Source organism: Rattus norvegicus, chromosome 1 (assembly GCF_036323735.1).
Source record: "Rattus norvegicus strain BN/NHsdMcwi chromosome 1, GRCr8, whole genome shotgun sequence".
Lineage (NCBI taxonomy): Eukaryota > Metazoa > Chordata > Mammalia > Rodentia > Muridae > Rattus > Rattus norvegicus.
In genome coordinates this window covers 241243744-241266906 of record NC_086019.1, presented here as the reverse complement: position 1 = coordinate 241266906, position 23163 = coordinate 241243744, and the positions used below count along the sequence as shown (strand labels likewise).

The window sequence follows — 23163 nt, the reverse complement described above, 5'->3', positions numbered from 1 at the left end:
AAGAAAATACAAACAGGTGAAGGCAATGAATAAAACTGTTCAAGAGCTGAAAATGGAAATAGAAACAACAAAGAAAACACAAAGTGAGAGAATCCGGGAGATGGAAAATCTAGGTAAGAGAACAGGAACTACAAACACAAGCATCACCAACAGAATACAAGAGATGGAAGAGAGAATCTCAGGTGTGGATGACACAACAGAAGAGAGAGATTCATTGGTCAAAGCAAGTGATCCTATCTAATATATTAATCATAAATATTGTCTAATTTACTCTGAAGTATGGACCAGATGATATGCTTGTATATATGCCTTGTCTTAGTACTGCCAAGATGGTTTTCATCTAACTAAACTTCCACTTAAAGGTATATTTAAAATAAAATCAAACAAGCTATTTGATAACATTCTAGTATTGGTTGTTGGAATTTTTCCAGCTATTTTAAACTTTTTACAAACTTGTGGCACATAATACTATAAAAATATTTTAAACGATTGGGATAAAGAGTAGGTAGGCTTTTAGATGTTTGACTCACATTTCCAATGCATTCTTGCAAAATGTGAAGCCAGAGTACAGCAAACTGAAGCATCGTAAGACAAGTCTGGTTGTCTGAATCACAGCATCGGTGTGTGTGTTAGTCACCCACATTTGGTTTTCTTGAAGAAGCTAAGACATGTTTTTCTCAAGGCCATGAAAGCATCAAATTTTGATGCATGGCATGCCCAATAAAGCTGCCAGTGACAATGATTTACAATGAGTTTTTCTATATCACATCATATTGTATCATCAATCTCATGACAGGATGGGTGTTTTAGACATTTCTGTCTTTGCTTTCAATTTCAAAGCCCAAGAAGAAAAGGCCCAATTGTGAGATTTATAAAGGATATAAAGGTGAATTATATTGCCTAACGCTGTAAATAAAATTCATCATTGACTGAAACCTTTTTTTTCATATCACAATTTAAAAGGAATCTAATTGTCAATTCTGGTGAGCATCTAGATGTTTAAAACACAGACCTTTTCCAACCATTTTTCATTTTGAAGTCATTCATAAAAGTGGACAAGTGCTCGTGGAGCTACTCAGTGTGTGATTATTGAAATCAGGGAGAGAGGGGAAAGAGGAAGGAAGGACCCACAGCACCACAAGAAGAAAAATGTGCTTTGAAGTTATTTCTTCCCACAAACCAAAACATTCTCCCAAGTTACAAGATTGAGATGGCCCCTCTCCACAGTTAAACAAGGACTAAAGACTTGCTATAGAGAGGAGGAGATCCTGCAGTGGATTTGACTGCAGGCTGGACAAGAATCGTCAGGGATGCAGCATTGTGAGTTGTCGCATAAGTTGGGTGAGCTTTTTGGTGATGCAGCTGTCTTTGCATCATGAATGCTCCTATAAACAACACCAACCAACTGACTGGCTCACTAAGCTTGGCGTGGGTGGAGTCATTTCTCTGCCCTGTCACTAATGCCTGTATTGGGTAAACAGAAACACTTTAGTTTTGTTTCACTTTTTACATTTGCCCAAGAAAGGCATTTCAATAAAATGCCACAGTTAAATTCAAGATGGGGAGTTTTTGACTGCTGTTTTGAAGAAAATAGCCAGGGGTGAACAGTCAAAAGGAAAATGAAGACCAATGGAATATCAATTAACATGGACTCAGTGTTCTAGAGGTCTATGTACAGTGGTTTAATTTCTGCATGACATCATGAGACACATACAAAATAATTTATCTTCATAAAATACTTAAGGTTAAAGCTGTTTGTGACCTGATTCAATCAACCCAGGTTTTCCCCTCCCAGGTTAATCTCTTTGCAGCAGTGAAACCCAAACTAAGACAGATGGCATCTACATTAGAGTGGAGGAACAAATATAGAAGTCTTTAACCAAGTTTAACTCTTGTCTAATTGGTTAGAAATTTATTACAAAACTACTGCTCCATTACAAGCAATGGTTGGAAAGTCATTTTGGAATTAAGTACATGGGTTCTTTGAATGAAACATCTGGTAGTAAGAAAAGAAAATGTTTCAGTTGCTTCAGTTTTCTTACAATGACCATTTATTACCACGATTATAGCTTAACAGCTAAAAGTCACCCTTAAAATAAGAGGAGGCAGAGAAAAAGAATAAAATGTTACTCAGAGACTGGTAAGATGGCTCCCTCAGTACAAGTATGTGCCACCAAACCCTACTACCTGAGTTTAACCCTTGAGACACACATAGTGGAATGAGAGAACTGACTTCTCCAAGCTGTCCTCTGATCTCCACAATGTCATGACATGTGACCATGCTCTCTCACAAATTAACACACAAATAAACAACTTTTTAAAAGTTACTGGGATGCTAAATTCAGATACTGAATCAACAACCCTATTCAGTTGAATAAAAGAATGAAACAAGGCCTAGACTTTAATCCTAGCACTGTGGAGGCAGAGACAGGCACATTTCTGTGTGTTTGAGGCCAGCCTGGTAAACATAGGAATTTCCAGGACAGATGGACGTATACAATGAGACCATCTTGGGGTTGGGGGCGGATTTGTAATCGAAAGTCATTTGTACTATGACATAGATTTTCAAGTCAGTGAGGTAAAGCTTAAGTAAATGTCTCTCAAGTAGCTCAAAGATAATTGGGACAATATCAAAGCATAGGAAAATATCAAATCCATCATCCAAATATTTTGTAGTATACACACACACACACACACACACACACATATATATATATTTATATAGATAGATATAGATGTAGATGGACCAATATAAATATAGACAGACAGACATAGATATAGATATATGATATATAGATATAGATATATAATATATATGATATGATGTAAGATAGGATAAATGCACATGAGGAGTAGATAAAATGGCAGTGTCCTTGGCTTCCAGGAACCAGCAAAACCATGGAAGTAAAGAGACTTCCTGTTTTAACAAAAGACCTTCCTGGATAGGTCTTGCAGTCAGGTATGTGATTATTCCTATGTTGGGAGATGAGAGGTAAAATGAGCAATAATGAAAACAGTCCATGTTTGTCAAATGCTTTACTATGTACCAAGAACTCCGTCAAATCCAAGGCATGGTTCTGCTCACTGGTTGCTAGCATCATTCCCATTCTGTACAAAAGGAAACCTGGAGCAGTAAATGACTTGCTGGGGTCACAGTTCTTATGTGGTAAATACAGACTTGAGCAGTCTTCTTGGCAGAAAAAGCAAAGCTCTCCAATGCTCTTCCTCATTCAGTGAGCTTCCTGTAGAAATCACAGACAAGCTTGCCTGTACTCGGCTTCCCCTGAAGGTGGTTCTCAGTAGGTCAAAAATCTGCTTGCCTTTTGTCTGGAAGACAGATGATAAAGTCCTCCTGTGGCCTTTAAAGAGAGTGAACAAATGTATAGTCTTGTGGGTGAATTCATTGGATTAATGTTATTGAAGGCACAAAGAACCTGGCAGACAGAGTGGACAGCAGGTCACAGATCACATTGAGGAAGCTTGGAGAAGCAGGAAGACAGGTGAAGGCATCATGTGTCAGCCAGAGTGGTGCTGGGAGTATTGTTAGCAACTCAAAACTGGAGGATGAACATTTGAGAGAGAGGTGGTTTTGTCTCAAGAATTTTGCCTTAGCTACACAAGAAGTGGGTAGAGCAGAACCCTCTCCTCCTTGTTCTTCTCTAAGCCTCGCCTCCTTTCTCTGTGAAGGAGGTCAAGCAGTCTAGAAGTCAAGGTTGGAGAGCAAACTGGAGATGGAGGTCTTCTGTAGTCAAGGGCATTTGCACTTTTTATGGAATGTGGTGCTTATCTCCATGTGAGTTGCATTCACTCTTGGTTATAAAAGTCATTTGATTACAAGTCTTCGGGGCCAAGGTGAAATTTATTTTGGGGTGGATTCATAATCTTCTTGCTTCACACTTTTAAAAAGAGCTTGTTCCCCAGGGAATTGGTCTGAAATAGTATATCAATTTGCCACCTCATGGATGCGTCTTAATGGTAGCTAGAGAATGTGCTTGGTTACAGGTTCTGTTTCACGAGAAGCCAATGCTAGAACAGGCTAGCCAGGGGTTGTGAAGTGTGTGTCCCCAAAGCAAGCAAATTCTGGATTCTGCATTGCATGGTTTTCTTGCTTATGGGCAATTTAGGAAGGTCCAGGAAACTGATAAGAGTCATGAGGAAATAACTAGGGAAAAACTTGGGAAAGATTAGTAGAAAATCTTAGTTGGACATTGGCTGACTCTTTACTGAGAGTAACTATTTTTATCTCCTCGGAGGCCGTTTCCCCAGCCCTAGGTATGTGCTTCCCACGATGTCCTTCTGTTTTCAGCCCGATACTTTCCTGAGTTTCCTGCCAGCAAATGCACTCAGAGGGAAGAGCTCCAGATCGATTAAATCAATGCAGCATGGTTTATCAGTGCTCAGTTCTACCTCAGTCAGATTCTCTGCTTCTTTGCTTTTTTTCAGTTTACAAATGTTCCCTGACTCATTCAAGATGCAAGTAGGAGCAAATGACCCAAACTAGTTTCCTTACTAATATTCCACTAAATGTGCAACTTTGAATGTAAAAAGAAACAGCTAAGGGAGGTGTTGTACAGGGCATTGTTGGTAATCTGACCATTCTTCCTGAGTAGGGGCCAGAAAAGTCATTTGAGATGTGACTGCTAAATACAATTTTCTGGGCACTACATTGAGCAGATTTAATTCTCTGTAAATGAAGCCAGAGAAATCTGGGTTTTGAACGTAATCTGTTTGTGGTTTTTATGTACTTAAATCTTGTTGCACATTCAGGTATTTTAACTTCCTCCTCAAGGAAGAAATTCTTCTGTGCTGAAGGAGTTAATAAACCTCTATAAGAAACATATGTATTTTCCAGGGACTTCCCACTGTTTCCTGTCAGCGGTATCCACCACCCTTTCGGGGGGAAGGGAGCACTGACTCTCTGTATGTCCTTTAGGGATGGTTTGGCAGTAGAAGCTGTTTCCTCTTGTCCTGGGATTGGCTCACACAAGCAAACAAGGACAATAGCCTATACTTACACGGCTGCATTTGTGGTAACTTTCCTAAAAGGCCCAAATGGGTAGGCAGATTCTCTGAAAACTTCACATAGTGGGGCTGAACATACAGAAGGACACAATCACCAAAATGGCAGGCACGGCAAGAAGTGTGCATGGGTCCGAGTGGGTACAAGGGAGACGAACTAGGCTTGTTCTATTTCAAAGAGAAACAGAACTGGCTTGTGAATTTCAACAAAAGAAATGTGCAATCTGTAGGAAACCAAAAGGCAAGGGAATTTCTATGGTGTCTTCTCAAAATAAATACTGTGAGAGAATATATCATATATGTATTGGTATAAAAAATTATGCCTTTTACTCTTAAATTTTATGATTTTTGTAAATTAATGTAATTTTTATACTTATACTACTTAAAAAAATAAGAAACTGAAACTTATAGGATTTAAGTTATTTATTTATTTACTTATTTGCTTACTTAAAAAAAGCTAATTTAGTTCACAACCATCTAGGAAGCACTTACCAGGTCTGGCTGTCCCATGATTCTAGACCATGCCTCTGACTTCAGGATACAGATGTTCCGAGATCTCTACTACGAAGTTTTATACAATATGGCTTCAAAACATGAAAACACGAAAATGTCATTTATAGCACATTGCATTCAATAACCGTGAGCTATTACCCTATAGTACATGGTACATTTCAATATAAAACTCACGGGTTCAACATGTCAGTGCCTGTGGCTTGGTTGTTTGAGAGGCTTCACATGGAATTATGGACTTTAGAGACTAAATACTAGTTATGATAGTTTCATACATTGTTTAACCACATTAATATTAGTTCTTACTGTGAAATGTATAACTACTTAAGTCACAAGTCCCCACTATTTGAAATCAGATTAGTATTCATGATGGTCTAAAAAAAACCCAGTTGGAGAGAGAAGATATGAAATTATAGAGTGATTAGCGATAAGGCCTGGCCAGATTGTGGAGTTATGTGTTATGGTATTCAACCGTATAAATAAAGGTGAGTGACAGCAAGTAATACTGAGGGGTAGCCAGAGACAAGAGCAATGATCCAAAAACAAACAAACATAAATAGAAATCAAGTAAATTTGAGCTCCTAGTGATTTTACAAGTTCATGGGGTGGGGGAGAACAGTGCACTGGGGCAAATGTCCTTCTTTCCCCTCAATTGTGTATTCTGTGTGTGCATACATGTGTGTCTCTGTGTGTACACGTGCATGTGCACATGCACATGTATGTACCTAAGCATGTCATGATTGTGCTTTTTCCAGAAAAGTTACGCCTAAGGTTGTGTTTTTATTACCCTGCATTCTTTCTTTTGTAAATCAATTCCTGACACTATTACAGGAAACTCATGTGATATTTTCTTTTCCTCTTAAGTGGACAAACTTCCATGAAGTCACTACTTCTGAAAGTTTTGTACTCAATTGTCATTTTGCTTTTCCTGAAACTACAAACCTTAACTTCCTACTTGATTCAAGGCAGACTGATAAACTCTCGGGGTGGGGTTTTCTATGCTCTTTTTCAAAGTATTTTTCTCACATACTTAAGTGCTTTTATTTTGAAAGTCAGATAGCTGTGCCAAAGTATAATTATGTTTTCTACACTTGGCTTGTGGGTATGTGAATATTTATTATTGTATAATGCTATTTGTAAGTATCATGTAACTATAAAGCACATGCACACTATTATGCTTTAAATTTTCATGTGGAAATACACTTTCTGTGCACTTATCATACTCCCCAAGCAGATCAGGGCAACAGTCATCATCCAGCATGAGCAAATTGGGCAAACCTCAACATCATTAAACTCCACAAATGAAGGAAGAATATGAAAAATTAGCTTGGGTTGACAGGTACACATATTTTTGGTACAAAATGGAAGGCAAGATTTTACATGCAGTTTAATCAAGTCAAATATCAAGGACAAAGCAGGTTCACTGGGTGGTGAGAGGCTATTTCCTGGTCCACAGGTAATCATCTACTGATAACCTCACACAGGAGAAGGAGCTCCTTGCTGAGGAGTCCAAGCTGGACTTGCTGAGGTCTCTTTTATTAGGAATCAAATCCCACTCAAGTGGGAACTGCCTTTATAACCTAGTCGCGCCCCCTGCCCGCCCCAGATGCCTAACCTGCTTGTAACAACAAACTGGAAAGGTTGAAGGTGGTGGAGGCAGGAGTTGGATTTCACAAGGACAACCTTGTATCACATCTCACTCCACACACAGAACAGCAGCAATAACGTCAAACTTACATCTATTCCAGTTCTCTGCAAAGAAACAGAACCAGTAAGATGTATATGTGTGTTTCTGGAAAGAGGAAGGAGGATGTTTTTAAGTAATCGGCTTGTGTTCTTTTGGAACAGGCATGTTGGACATCTGCAGCGTTGAGTGTATATTACAAACCTCCTGGTTCCCTCTCTCCCATTCCTGACCTAAGCATTGTTTTGTAAAGCAGCCGCTTCTCATAGCATTCACTGTAAGTTTTTCAAGTTGACACTGTCTCGGATGCATGAGTCTGAGTCAGCCCTGTGAGCATCGAGATGATTGTCCCCTGGCCACAGCTCAGTTGAGAGCCAGGTGACAGAAACTCCCTATAGCGGTTGTCATCTCAAGCAAGACAGAGTCTCAGCTGGCAACTCATATTTTTTATTCACTTATTTGTCTATTGAAATCTGGAAACAGCATGAAGGACTGGAGACTATAATCCTGAAATAAGGCTTCTGGATCAATAACCCAAACACCAAGAGCTGTCTCGCCCACCCTTATCCTGTACTTGTGAAGACAGCAGGAGAGTTCAAGCCAGTGCAAGGAAAATGGGATTCCGTTTCCAATCCTGGCCTTGAGTCTTTCTGAATTTCCTTCACATATGCTGCATGATGTGGCCACGAGGCACTTGATAATCACTGCTTTGTTTCAATAACTGACTAATTTAAACACATCTATTTAGTTCTGGCAATATGGATAATATATATGCATTATCCATACTATGTATAATCTATAATCTATAGTCTATAGTATCCATATTTCTAAGGGCATTTTTCAAAGTATCAGACATTGCTTTTCTTTTTAACTCTACTAATTCATTTAGCTTTATTTTATGCTGTAGGAATATTAAATTTTCTTTCTCATGATGTTGTTTTGTATTTTTCATTGTGATTAAAGCATTTTTAAGTTGAGTGTGTATTACACTCTTCCTGATTCCAACTTTCCCATTCCTGCCATGTGCATTGTTTTGTAAAGGAGCCACTTCTTATAATGTCCTTTGGGACATTTTGAAGTTAAAGTTCACACACACACACACACACACACACACACACACACAGACCCTTCTTATGAGTTTATGACTTTCTCCCAGTAGACCCATAATATGTGATCTAAATCTGAAAGAATTCTACCCCCTCCAGATACCTTCAGATGAGGTTGCCACTGAGATTCTAGCCCGTCTGCTCTGCAGATGTTCGGCATCACTGCTCCAAAAGAACATGGGCCAATTACTTAAAAATATCCCCCTTCCTCTTCCCATACACACACACATACATCTCATTGGTTCTGCTCCTTAGTAGAGAAGCAGAATCTAGATGTTAGTTTGGCATTGTCGCTGTTCTTCTGTATGTGCAGTGAAGTGTGATACAGAAACAGGCCTGAAGGTCATACAAGGTAATGGGGCTTCTGCTCAATTTTCTGGGAGGGGGTTGTTTTGTTGAGCCTCTGAGCCATACTGTGAGAAAAGTGAGCGGTAACATGAGCATCTCTAGGATAGTGTTGTGGCCGCCATTCAGTTGAGATCCCAATGTGACAGACAGCATCTAGACATGTTCGAGCAAGTGACACATCTTAAGCTGTCTGTTCTTAACGACTGCACTGCATTGATCTGCTACACAGAGCAGAGAAAAGCTGACTCCACTTCACCTGCGCCTGAGCGGTGCATGCATTGCACATTTTTAGGCAAACCAAAGAACCATTGCTAGCATCAGCCCTGGTTTGGGGTAGATTGTAAACAGTAGTAGATGACAGACATACTGTGGGAGGGAATGTACACAGATAGGCTTAGATCAGGATACAGGGCCACTGTAATAAGAAATACTAATACCTTGAGAGGCATATAAAAGTCAATGCTCATTTCCCACATACATTGTTACCCAGCGCAGGTCAGCTCAAGCAGTCTCTTTCTGTGACTCGGTAATCTGAAAGCAAGAAAGGAAGAAAAAGGAGTGAAGGGAAGAAGGAAATGGGGAGAGGGGAGAGGGCAGCCTATGGGGCATTCAGAGGTCAACCTTGTGAAGGAAAAAATGGGATGGAGAGCGAGGTGCCACAGGTTCCTACACCTCCACTAAGAGTCCTGAGGTACCATACATGGCATTGGATCTAAGATGGTTCCCAGAACACCTGTGAGAAAGCAAAATAGAACCAAGGCCAGGGCAGTGGCTGCCTTCCTGTCTTTATGGAAGTCCTAACAGGGGATGATGCCCACTTGCCCCACCCCTCACCCCCTACTTCCCCCAGCTCTTCTACCCTTCTACCCACTAGCCCCACCTTCCACCTCCTCCTTCTTTTTCTGAGTAACCTCTTCAGGCAGGGCTTGCCTTGGAGCAAGGTGGTAGTGTGGCAAGATATAATTTAGGGACTTGGGATTGGCTCAAACGTTTTATATAAGCTTATGTGCTGCTCAATAAACTTGGATCTGCATCCTGATGCTGGTCTCTGGAGTCTGAGTCCAGGATTTGTCACATGACTCTGTTGCCTCTCACCCACCCATCCTCGGTCCGGTTCCCACAGGATCACACTACACCATGGATCATGGCTCCTAAGGCTTCTGTTTAGAACAGACACTAATAATTCTGTGCACCTTTCAGTACATAAAGTATTCATGTAGCCAAGGTTGACATTAGTTTGGTGACACTAACGTTACACAATCCATCTACAAGGGGTACAGAAAACTAAATAACAAGCCATAGAAGTTATTGAGCGTGCATCATTCTCCCACAGGAGAGAGTAAGGAATTCTTGAGATATGTGATTAACCAGAGTGAACAGGTAAGAGAGAGGGAGCAGCAATGGAGTAAGTGCCTTGGATACTTTGTAGTTTCAGAAAATGAAAGAAAAGCAAATCTGGGGACTGGAGAGATGGCTCAGCGGTTAAGAGGTCCTGGGTTCAATTCCCAGCAACCACATGGTGGCTCACAACCATCTGTAACGGGATCTGATGCCCTCCTGTGGTGTGCGTGAAGACAGCATGCACATATGTATGAACTCAATAAATAGATCTTTAAAAAAAAGAAAGAAAAGCAAATCTTTGTTAAAATACAAATACCTGGTTTACATTGTTGCCCAGAGTTTCTCCTGGAGTGAGGATAAGTAAGTCCCTGTTCTCTTAGCCTTTGATACGGTTTCCTCCCCACTATTTACCATACAACTCATAATTGCTACCTAATGGCTAGGCATCAGGTGGGGGATGGTCTCAGAATGAGTGCAGGCTTTCTCTAAGAGGCATGAGGGATTATTGAATAGTTATGAGAAGAGAGAAAAAATAATAAGCCTTATATTTTAGAAAGACAGATCTGCTGATGATTTAGAAAAATGGGTTCAAGCTGTGTGAGGCTGGATCCTGTCAAAACAGCATTTCTGAGATTCTCGACCAAAGGACTCAAGTGTTTGAACCATGTTGACAATGGGACAAAGAACAGAGAAATGGTTAGAAAGGTTACATTGACCAACCAGGGTAGTGAATAAGACCCAGAAGTTAAAAAATAGGGAGGAGGATGATTGAGCTTAATTCGTTTCCGATTAAGGGGACTAAAGAGCTAGTATGCCTTTCCTTCTGTGTTTGTAGTTCCAGCTTTACAGAAAAGCAAACCTTTTGCTCACCAGGTGCCCAGAGGTATTGGCATGATCGTGACAGGCGAGGCTTTTATTACTCTGTCATCAGTGCTTCCACCAAGAGCCTCGGATTCTAATTTCTTTCCCACAGTCTTCATGAGGAAAACCATGAAACCGAATCAGGAGATGATGATAGTATATGCTCAACTTTGAGCTCTGTCCACGTAGCTGAGAATTCCTGGCAAAGGGCCGGATTGATGCTGTGATTGACATGTAGCTGCCTGCTGTTCCGTGAGAAGCCATTAAACGTCAGAGATGGCTTGGCAGGCAAATCTTCTTGGGTCATCTATGTGTGGGTGGCAAGGTGAGACTAACCTTCAAAGAAAGAAGAGAGGACTTACCCACCGAAATTCCTCCCCACAGCTATTTCCTGATCACATTTTCCCACACAAGATAAGGCTAGCATAATTCTAGATGATTCAGTCAAATCCCTTCAGTGATATCGAAAGATACTTGACCTCAAACCTTGCTGGGTGGTACTTTATTGAAACCAAGAGACCAGAATTATCAGCACTAACTGCACATGGTCAGGCTAAAGACCCAACACTCCCAGGACAGGTACTCGGGAAGAACAATTAGGGCTGTGTAGGGCTTTTGGTAGAGTGGAGTGAGATGGACAGCTGTGGAGGTAGGTATAGTTTAGGGGATATGAGGGGTGCATAAAGTTTGTCTTCAATATGCATCCCTTCCTTGTCTGCCATTACTATAAGTACCACATTACGGGACTGAATGAAAGGAACTCTATACACCATCATACCTTTAAAGAGATCAAACCTCAGAGATTTTTGTGAATGTTTAGCAAGGCTAGATGGCTAGTAAACGTTAAAGCTAGGATTTACACTGAAATCTGTTTGCCCCCCATCTTAGTCTATCTCGTGTGGTTATCCCAGGATGCTTAACATTCCAACAGGCATTTCATAAGGAAGCACGTAATTGCTTTGCATCCAGAAGGTGGAAAGTCCGAAGAGCACGGTGTTAGCTTCTAGTGTAGGAGTACGCTGCTTCACAATGCGGCAGACTCTCAGATGGTGCAAAACAAAGGCAAGGGAGAGAATGCTAAAGAAATCAGACATGTGCAACAATGACCTGCTCACAAGTAAGCAACTCAGCCTTCAGAGAACCAACTCAAGAAGTGTCAACCCCCGCAGATAACTTGTTTTCAAAAGGTTCTAAGTACCAACATCATGATGTTGGAGGCAAAAGCCGAGCGTTGAGGACAAACCACATGGAAATCTCACCAGCTTTAGGAGCTAGGATTTTTCTTTTAGTCTATGCTGATCTACGTGAAAACTGTTCGTGAAGCTCCAATATTTGTTTTCGTTTCTATAGGCTGTTGTAGGAACATGATTCCTACCATAAAATTTAAGACTTCAGAAAACCTAACTAATACCTTTTACATATCTTCATATTTTCATGAATTAAAGTCAGAAACTACATGAAACAAGTGAAAGAGACAAAATGATTCTTGACTTCTATAGATTTTAGGTATTTAAAGCCAAAACTTTTATTTCAAAGCATATAACTCAATAGTCAAAAGTATAAAATATTTAAGTGATATATTTGACTTCAGGTGATTGTGGAAAAAGACTTATTTTTTTTTCCTATCAATTGACTAGCTTTCTTCACTATACTTCAGTTTTATTATACTTAACTCTCTGACAGTGATTTATGTGCCCTGTCCCAAAGAACACTTCAGGATCTAGTCCTATTGTGATACCTAATGTTACAATTGAAAACCAGCATGGACTTTCCGTCCTGGAGCAAACAGGTAGACTTTCATTGATTCATCTGGTCATTTACTTGGCAATACTGCTTGTTAATATATCCCTGAGGCTCATCATCAGTAACAGACATCATTCCTGTCTATTAGTATTCACCCTCTTATGACTTCACACATTGTACCAAAGTCGCCGTATGCTTAATTGAACTTGGCAATAGAATAATGCACTTCCACATGGTAAGGTTGTAAGAAGGTTGTAAGAAGAAGAGTCCACTACTTTCCCCCCTCCTCCATTGGATTACTCAGTCTGAGGAAAGTTGTCTGCCATGCTCTGCAGACATTCAGGAAGTCCAGTGGAAATTCCCATAGAGAAAGCATCTGAAATTTTTCACTAATCTGATTAACTGAAGCTTTTCCACAATTATGTGACTGTGCTTAGAAATATTCACACACACACACACACACACACACACACACACACACACACACACACACACACCTCGGAGCTTCCGCACAAGTTTTTAGCACTGACTCAGATCTAGAATACAATCCATGGGAGACCATCATCTCCTTAAGTAGTTCTGAGGTTCCTGACCCTCATTGTCTAAGAGAACATATTTGTCATTTCAAGTTGCTAAGTTTAAGGAGAATTTCATTAGACAACAATGAATAGCCTTGCTACAAAGAGTGTAAAAAGTAATCAACATTATCCTTGTTGGTAAGGGATTTGAACAAAATGTGCCTGGTAGCCAGTATTTATTGAGAGACTGATGGATGGTGTCAAGGGCTGTTTCCCTTCTGTTAGACACAGTTATTCTTTTAGATCAGAGCAGCTGTGGGTCACATAACCTAGATTCTCACAAGATTGGGCCCTTTAACATTTCCAGGTAAAAAGGGGGGTGAGGTTCAAGATGTCCCTTCTCTCCTGGGGGGTAGGGGCAGTAAACGTCTCTGGGAAGTTTCAGTGCCAGCTGCCCGGAAGCTGCACGGGGGATTTCTTTGCAGTGTGGTTAACTTGCACTGGCTTACCAAGAAAGCCTGGATAAATCTTTTCTGTCATTACCTTCTTCCTTAGCTGGGCCGAACAGACATAGACTTCCCAGGAATAGAAAGGAGTCTGTTGATCAGTTGAATGAATAAATGAAAACCTTCAAAGAAAAGACCTCATTTGAGAAATAAATTTCAGTAATGACTTGATTTCCATTTACATACCACTGCTATTTCTACCTACTTCTTCAAAGGTGTCTGTCACGTCTGAAGGGATTCCTGTGAGTGTACCTGTGAGTCCTAGTGGGTGATTCACAAAGTGCTTAGCACCCATCTGCCAAACGTCCTTTCGACTTCACAGTCTGTCATCACACAGGGTTGGATTATTTCTGAAGAACTTGTGCTATAAACGAACACTCTCCCCTCTGTGAATCCACACACTTAAGATAATACTTTATGAGTAATGCATCTCCATGTTCCCTTTCTCCTTCTAAGAGTCTATGCAGACACATACACATACATACATGCACACAAGATATATACTTAAGTAGTGCATATATGCATACACACACATACACATGTATATACACTATACGTGAAATATATACATAACTATATGTATGTATACCTGTATATATTTCCTTTTCTCTCAGTATGTAATTTCTGGCAACTTCTTGTTATTGTGAGCTTCCCCTTAGACATATATCCCATTGGGTCCCTGAGGGAGATGTAGGGATGGAAATTCAAGGAGGAGTAAGGGGTGTCTATTTTGTGGTTTTCATCTTAACACAACTGAAATCAAAATTATAGCCACAGAGCTTATGAAAATCAGTAAGATAAGATTGTATTTTTCTGAAACATTTATTTTGCTTGAACACCAGTGCTACTATAAGGAAGTTTAATACATGAGTTTCTTTTATAATGAAACGAAGGTGGAAGTCATCGGGAAACTGAGTGAAAGATTTAATTTTTAAAAATTATGTAAAATTCACTCACCTGCCAGATCACGAGGAAATGGACAGCACTTCTGTGCTTTGGAATGTTCTGGGAGCAACACTGGGTCTGCAGGCAGCCTTTGTCTTTGTCCTCCATGGCTGATCCGCATTGCATAAACACGCATGTGCACTTCACCACAGGAGTCCATTGCTGTGGCTCCTGGCTTAGAGGCGAGAGATGTGTATGGTGGAGGGGATAAGAAATCGAGTGGGGGAGTCCGCAGAGTCGTTAGAAGCACATTAAAACTAGAACCCACTCTGCCCAGTTTTATTCTCTTGTTCCGTATTTCAGTTTAGCTGCAGAGCATTAAGGAGGGCAGGGAGAGAACTCATTCATGACTCACTAAGCCTAAGTCTGAAGTTGAGATGGGGAGACAAAATGAATGGATAGATGGATGGATGGATGGATGGATGAATGGATGGATGGATGGATGGATGGACTGATGGATCGATGGAAGAATGAATGAATGAATGAATGAATGAATGAATGAATGAACGAACGAACAAACAAATCTTAATTCTTAAGTGGCTATTCTGGTGAGGAAGAAAGGAGAACAGGAAACTTGGAAACTTCTTCATTATACCCAATGAACATTTATAGTTCAATGGCTCCTGCAGCCTGCACCAGATCTGTCTAGAACCTGTCATCATTACTTCCCTCTAAGCCTTCATTCATCCTTTACCAAGGACGCAGACTGCCCTTCCTCATCCCAGTCTCTGCTACCAGTGGGATAGCATTTGCCCAGTAAAAGAAGTGCCGACAAGCTACAATTACGTGGGTTTTGAAAACATGCAGAGTGAAACAAGAACGTCACAAAAGGCCACAGATGGCCTTCCTCTTACCTGCTATGTCCAGATGGCTGTGTCTGAATTCACAAACCCAAGGACCCATGAATGTGATGTATCGGAATAGCTACTTAGTAATAAAAAGACTTTCTCCCCATTTTTGCTTGTGTCATACTATAAACGGAAGAGCAAGACCACATCTGCGCTCTCCATCGGCATTGCCCACAGAACACAGCATAGTAAACTGCCCGATGCAAGCCTGTGGTGTTGTTGACAGGACAGAGAGTATGTCATGGTGGCTATGAGATGATATATCTGTGCCATCTCCAAGGGCCCATATTTCACCCCCCATACATGCATGTGACATGCATAAATACATGCACTTGGCATGCACACATACAATTATTTGAGAAGCATCAGGAACATTTTATTTCCAACATATCGCTTTGTAGAGTTGAGGAAATCTGAGCTCTTTGACTCAGCTAACACATGATATAACTGGACGCCGTTGCACGACTGTGGAGCAGCTAAATTCTGTAGTCTTCACTTGACCATTTTTACTGCTGAGAAACGCTCTTTCTTGAAAGACTAAGGCCGTGCAAAGCGTGGTTGTTCCTATGATGTGTTCAGAATAGTTGAACCTAAAGACACAGGAATCTCTTTACTGACTCCTGATTGTGGGGAGGGGGTGGGGACAGCAGGGGAAAGTGCTTAGTACACACCAGTTTTCCTTCAAAGCAATAAAAGTTTTTTTGGAATCGGATGGAAGTAATAAGTTGCATAATGTTGTGAAACACTAAACATCCCTGAATTGTATACTTTAAGATGGTTGGTTTTTATGTTATGTGACTTTCGCCTAGATTGAAAACAAAAGGGAAGAAAAGAAAGGGACTTTCCGATTTCCAAGTTCTTGAGAAAGTTCTCTCTCCTGAGAGGATGAGTAAGGTGTGGTGGGTCTGAAATCAAGTGCTCAGGCCATGGGAGAGGATGGAGAAGCACCCGGACAGGGTGTGCTCTTAATCAGAGTTCAACAGAACAGCATGGAGAAAGTCCTGCTGCGGGACTCCCTCAGCTGCCTCTTCAGAGTCCTGCTGATTCAAGCAGCACTCTGCACATCCTGCAAAGCACCCTTAGGTCCTGAATCTCTTCAGAAATCATCTCTTATAACCTCTCATTTCCCCCGAGGAACGTTCATCTCCTGAAGACTCGTTCTGCAACTTTGTTTGCATCTCTCCCCCAGGATGTTTTTTTTAAATAATGAAGCCACACAGTAGAAATATCTGGTCCGTGAGATTTATCTTTCTGTTAGCTGTTGGAAATAAGAGGCATCATTAGCAAGGCCTTTGTCCCTCAGCAAGACCAGCTGCAAGCTTCTGGACCCTGTCACCTCTCTTACCTCCTCATCATGTATCCCCTCTTATACACTGCGGCCACACTGACCCGTTTGCTGCCCCTCACTCATGTTTGGCCTGCCCTGATGTTTGCCCCAGGCCTCCCTCAGATTTGGACCACCCTGCTGCAAATCTTTGCTCCATCTCACTAAGGCCTTTCCTGACCACTCTAGTAGCACACCTTGCTTTTTATTCCTCTCTCTACCTTTGCCTCAATTCTCCCTATCCTGTTATACTTACGGGGGCATTTATAATTTTATAACAAAGTATTACACAAACTCTTCTCTGTCGTGAGAGTTCCAGCTCCACATTGGCAGTATTTTTTTATTTTATTAGCATTTTGTCCTAGACCCGTTTGGTAAATAGTGGTATAAAGACCAAGAGTACTGTAGTTCAACATAAACTGCTTTCTTTCTTGATCAGTGTGAAATAATTTCCAAATGAATCCAGTTTCACAACGATTTCTTAAGGCCTCACTGCCGTTGCTCACTCTTGGTACCTAAGATGGGATTTGAGCATCCACTCCCGGGTTCTGAAGATAACACACTGGCTAGACCTTAAATTTTTCCCACCATGTTTTCTGGGAACCAGACTGAGACCCCCGGGAGCCAGAGAAGGAAGAGAAGGGATTAGGAAAGTTCCATTAGCTCTAGCCAACAAACCCTGGCAGTCTGTAGTAGTTGTGTGACAAAGAATTCTAAGAGGTTCATGAAACTTCATTGCTGAATTTTCTCATTGTTTCAGCACAGTAGAGCTTGCTCCAGCCTTACGTAGAAGACACCAAGTCCCTTGTTTATAGACAAACAAGAGTACATCAGGGTCCCAAGGCAGAGCCCGGGGGATTCCATCAACTCTGTCAGGGTCCTATAACATGAGTATCTCTGTCTGTCAGGTGACCCTCAGATGCTCTGCACCTCGTCCTATTATCTGATTGTCACCCAGGGAACATGTCCTTCTCAAGTCCATTCGTTAACTCAAGAGAGCGGGCATATACACTTGGTACACTTCTATTATGGTATAATAGAGACATACTTTTAGTTTGTCCAAAAATGATGGGGCGCTTGTTCAACGTTTAGTTAAATAGTGAATTAATCTCTAGGTTGGAAATATTTCTTTCCATGGGTCTTGGCACACTAAAGCCTCTCGTGCTGCGATCCAAGGCTTCGCAGAGTTTCATAATTGCAGATTCGTTATGCAGCACGTGAATATTTTCAGTCTCAAGACTACTGAAGCATGCCTGGACCTAGGAATATGAATTTTAGAGTGCTATTCATCAAGCCCAGGGGTTCCTGAGTGTGCGACACGTGCTCTATCCCCAAGCTACATCATTCTCAGGACACACTTCCCAATGTCCTCAGGAAGTTTTATGAAGGTTAAGCCTAAAAACCAATATCACAATTGTCTGTTACAATTTATCACACCCTCACATGTGAATCCTCTTCCCGTGCCTCGTAGTTGTAGGAAGAACTGATGGACTATGACTTTAATCTAAAACTATGCACTTACGTCATGAAAAGGGGTTGACTTTGAACAAGACGTTGCTTTAGTCTAGATAAAACTCTTGAAATATCTACTCTGTTTTGTTCTTTCATTGGCAGGTTGAGTATGAGAATTAAACTATGACAGAATTTGAAGTAACTTTCAGCTAAGGTCTGAGTCAGCGCTGGAGAAACAGTGCCATCTTGTGGCCATGTGGAACCATAGCACCTCTTTCCTTCCGATGTTTGAAGCTCACTTCACTCACACACACACACACACACACACACACACACACACACACACACACCCCTCATGTTACATTTTATTGACAGATCCTTGGGCTCTTATTTTATATTTTATAGCTGAGACATTTTTATCCCACAGTACATGAATTTACTCATCTAGAACAAAGACCATAAGGTCATTAGAGTCATGTGATAATAATCAACAGTCAAGTGATTCTGAAGAAAGATACAAATGTAACATGTCTCTAACCTAGAGCCTCATTCTTAAAAATTGCTTGCTCTTTAGAGGCCTCCTTTTCATTCTTATCCTTACTTTATTGGAGAGTAGGAACATTTTGTTCACTTGTGTAATTCTGGGCCTTGTGGCTCAGGTAGATCCTTCCACCCCGTAACTGGAGGCATCTTCCAATGATGCTCAAAGTATCAATTTGGTGTCTCTTCTCACTAAGAAGTAATAACCTTCCCCTTAAAGCATTATTGCATTAGAAAGAAAGTTAGAAGCTGACCATGATTTTACTGATGGTGACTGTGTCCGGAATGGAAGTCTTATCTTTGTGATTAGAAGTAGTCAAACATGTGATATAAAAGCTGAATACACACACACACACACACACACACACACACACACACTCACCCCCCCACACACACAGATAAATAAAACCTTTCAACATATTTAATTATTGTGTCTGTGGTGTGTGTGTGTGTGTGTGTGTGTCTGTCTGTCTGTCTGTCTGTCTGTCTGTCTGTCTGTCTGTCTTTCTGTCTGTGGTGTGTGTGTGGTATGGGTGTGTGTGTGTCTGTCTGTCTGTCTGTCTGTCTGTGGTGTGTGTGTGTCTGTCTTTCTGTGGTGTATGTGTGTGTGTCTGTCTGTCTGTGGTGTATTGTGTGTGTGTGGTATGGGTGTGTGTGTGTGTGTGTGTGTGTGTATACTTGCTTAGGATGTCTCCATCTATCACTCTCCACCATTCTGGTTTGACACCGTCTCTTGCTCTCACTATTTTGATAGACTAACTGGCCAGGAGCTTCTCACATCACTGCTTTCCAATACTGGGGTTACAAGGATGTGCCACCATCACTGTGATTGGATTCTTTTTATATATGTGTTGGTGGTGCAGAGGCAGGCTGGAGAGCATGTACACCAAATGCTTTTTACTCTGCTACCTGCTTGTACCCTATCTCAATTTCTACCTTAGAATACAAAGTTGGCTACCTCTGGAGGAAAACCCCAAATCCCTTCTGTCTTGAAAGCGCTATAAATAAATATAACATCTAAATCACAGATCTCCAAGGTGTTTCAGGTGACAGCACAGCCTCCCTCGGTGTGTTTCTATCTTTGGAGTCTTCCACTGGAGGGTATCTGGCAGGGGTTTGTCACACCCCAACAGAACGACATCTTGGGGTCGGTGCTTTACATAATGCAGCAAATCAGCTCTTCATAGTTCATTATCTTCTTTCTGCCTAGAGCCAAGAGATCCATCCAAGTACGGAACTGTCAAGAGGTCTGAGTAAGCATTTAGGCCAAAGAAAATGTATGCTAACAAATGTGACACGTGGCCTCCCACAGATTTCTATCTGTGATCTGTTCTCAGCTGGCTTGCTGGAGACAAGACAAGCCAGAGGCAGGACAATTAAAGCCTTAGTAAAATCCCTTTGCTAACAAACGATCAGAGTTGGTGCCAAAAGACAGCTTAACTTCAGTTCCAGCTAAACACCACCTGGCATAAGAAAGTCAGACCAATAGGGGGGCCAGGCTTCCCTCCTCTGGTGCACAAATCTATTTGAACCTTGAAATTATTGCAAGAGATGAGTCCCACAATGCTAAGAAATCCTGGCTCAGAACAGGAATCTCTGGAGGACTTGGTAAATGGGCTCATAAAATTGCTATGCCTGGAGTTGGTACACATAAAGAGAAAAGATGTCATTCGAGAGACCTACAATCCAAGTTCAAAAAATGCATCAAGAAGATCACACGAGTATGGCTAGAGATGTGACTCAATGGGTGACCTCAGTACAAGTCCACAGAACTCATGTAAAAGCCAGTCGTGGCATATATGTATCTCTAAGCCTAGTAATAGGAAGTGCACAGTGATGACTGGCTGGCTGCCAGTCTAGGTCCAGGTTCAGTGAGAGTTTGTCTTCACAGAATAAGGTGGAGGGTGCTAGAGCAGGACACCCTCTTTTTGTCCTGTAGCATCTCAGTTAGTGTGCATGGGCATAGACACTTGTACACTAGCACGTATACAGGGCACACGCACAAATTCTTGGGAAGGGGAAATGGGGGAGGAGAAAGAGATTAATAGATCCACATTGGAACTCAAAATTTTAAGTTAAATTGTAGAACACCAAGGAAGTGTGGTAGAGGAAGCTTCAGAATCTATTAGAAGAAAAAGTAGGGTTGCCTAGAAAGTAATATTTAGATCAGCAGTGGGCATATCATCAGTAATGAATGCAAGAATACAGTGGATTGATGGTTTTAAGGGCTAGGGAGAAACTACAAATACCTTGCATTCATCTATCTACCTACCTACTTGTCTGTCTGTCTATCTATCTATCTATCTATCTATCTATCTATCTATCTATCTATCTACCTACCTACCTACCTACCTTGACAGTAAGGATAGATCCCAGGGCCTTCAGGGTGCTTGAAGGTAATTTACTACTGAGTTACCTCCCAGCTCCTGGTATAAAATTCTAATGCAGATAAATTTCCATTCAGAAGAGAGCATGGGAAATAATTGCAGACACTGCACATCTAGATCACTACGCAGAAATTAACAATGTGGCACTGCACAGGACCTGGTCAAATACCAGAGGACTCCTTAGGTGCTAACAAAGAATGTCTAGATGTTTAAGTATGCAAGGCCCGCAGGGTCTCTGTCCTCCTTTTGTAGATAGTCTTTTTTTTTCTGCAGCCTGTAAGTGATATTTGAGTGTATCCCTGCTCATGATGTCTACCACAAACGAGATGCAATCACTAAGCCAAGGTAACTTTGGAACTAGAAGTCACTTTAAGTCCAGAACACAGCCATGATTATTGATGTCAGAGCAGTCATTCCTGGAGCCTCTGGGTGAAGCCAGGGGGAAAAGACTCACATCCTCAAGTACGAAGCTTTGTAAAAGGGACTCAAAGTTCTTGGTTCAAGTTCAAACTCCTCAAAGTAGGCACAGGATGTTCTCATGTTTAATTTCACCTTTAAACATGGGAGTTTCATCGCTGAACGCTACTGGGTTTGTCCTTCGGTTCTTTCCAACTAGAAAGCTGGACGGGACAGCCAAGACGGTCATCCCTCAGAGAAAATTGTAGGCAAATCCCCAAGACGTGTACTCTTTCTACTTACATGCACTTTTGAGATCATGGTAGTGAGATTCCTTAAGAATATCAGACATCTGCCCAGCTAAAGTCTTCTCCACAGTAGCAGTCACGGAATGAACCACTTAACTGTGGAAAGGCTTTGCAAAGGAATTTCCCCCTAAGAGATCAAATCCACCTTTAACGACTCATTGAGCAGACAATGTTTGGTGGGTCATTAGAGTAAAGAAAAGTAAAATAACAAGAAAACAACAGGCAACTAGAAATACAAAAACGATATCTTAATTTAAAAAGTATTTCTTCTATTTTGCATTTCCATAACAGGCAACTAGAAATGCAAAAAACGATAGGTTAATTTAAAACATTATTTCTTCTATTACACATTTCTATAATAGGCAACTAGAAATGCAAAAACGATACGTTAATTTAAAAAGTATTTCTTCTATTCCACATTTCCATATAGAGAGGAAAAGAACAATCCACCAGAGGAAGGTCTTTGTTTCCGTTTATAAGACGCCTCAGTTCACAGTATTATGAACATAAACACAAACACTGCGGATTCCAATTCACATTTAGCATGACTTCCATGGAGGTTTGAACGTAAAAGTCACAAAATAGCGGAAGACTGAGGAAATGAGACTGAGGAAACGGTTCCTCTCAACACCTGTGCAGAATAACAGATGTAATCTCTGGAACCTGCAGGTCATTGGACCCTCGCTGAGCACAGGCTACCATTTGCTGGCAAAAAGAACACGCCAGGAATTGCCGGTGTCGATGCAGTTGGCTTTCATTTTGGTGCCCGTCATAGGTGGCAGGCTCTCTCCTCTCTTTGTGGCTGGAACCGAGGTAGTTTTCACTCCAGACTTTGTCCTTCATTTTCATTTCTGCTGTTTGAGATTGAGTTTTCATGGTCCTCCCAGACCATGGCTTGAATTTCCTCTGCGATGTCGCAGCGGTTAGCTTTTCTGAGACCCTGGATTAAAGCTTGACACGCACCAGTCTTCCCGTGAGATTGATACCAGCACTGGAGCAGCTGGATTTTCTGCTCAGCTGCATCTTGGGGGCTGTTGTGCTCGATCTCATCGATCTTGCTTTCCGGGATCTTGTGCTGCCGAGCAAATTTTTTAGCGTCACAGATTTTCATTTTTTCGGCAGTTCTCCAGATGTATTTATTCAAGTTAACATCTGAAAAACAGAAAATTGTCTCTGAAAATGTCTAAGAGAAATTCCCATTTACAGAAACCGTGTTCACTCCCCCCCCCCCATAAAGTTTGGAGTACAGGTGAGTCCCCTAGGGTAAGCTTGAGAGGTTCTCCCAGACTTGCTGGAACTTCCATAGTTGACTCTCTGAGCCAGACGT

The 23163-nt window shown here is 41.3% G+C and overlaps 1 protein-coding gene across 1 annotated transcript in view; it reads right to left on the bottom strand.

Annotated features, from left to right (window-relative positions):
• Positions 1-21132: 21132 nt before the first annotated feature.
• Positions 21133-23163, bottom strand: part of Fas (Fas cell surface death receptor) — a 33620-nt gene continuing 31589 nt past the window's right edge. The window contains exon 9 of the mRNA NM_139194.3: positions 21133-22988. Coding sequence (NP_631933.2) covers positions 22657-22988 — 332 coding nt within the window. The 3' untranslated portion in view covers positions 21133-22656. The remainder of the gene's footprint in view (positions 22989-23163) is intronic.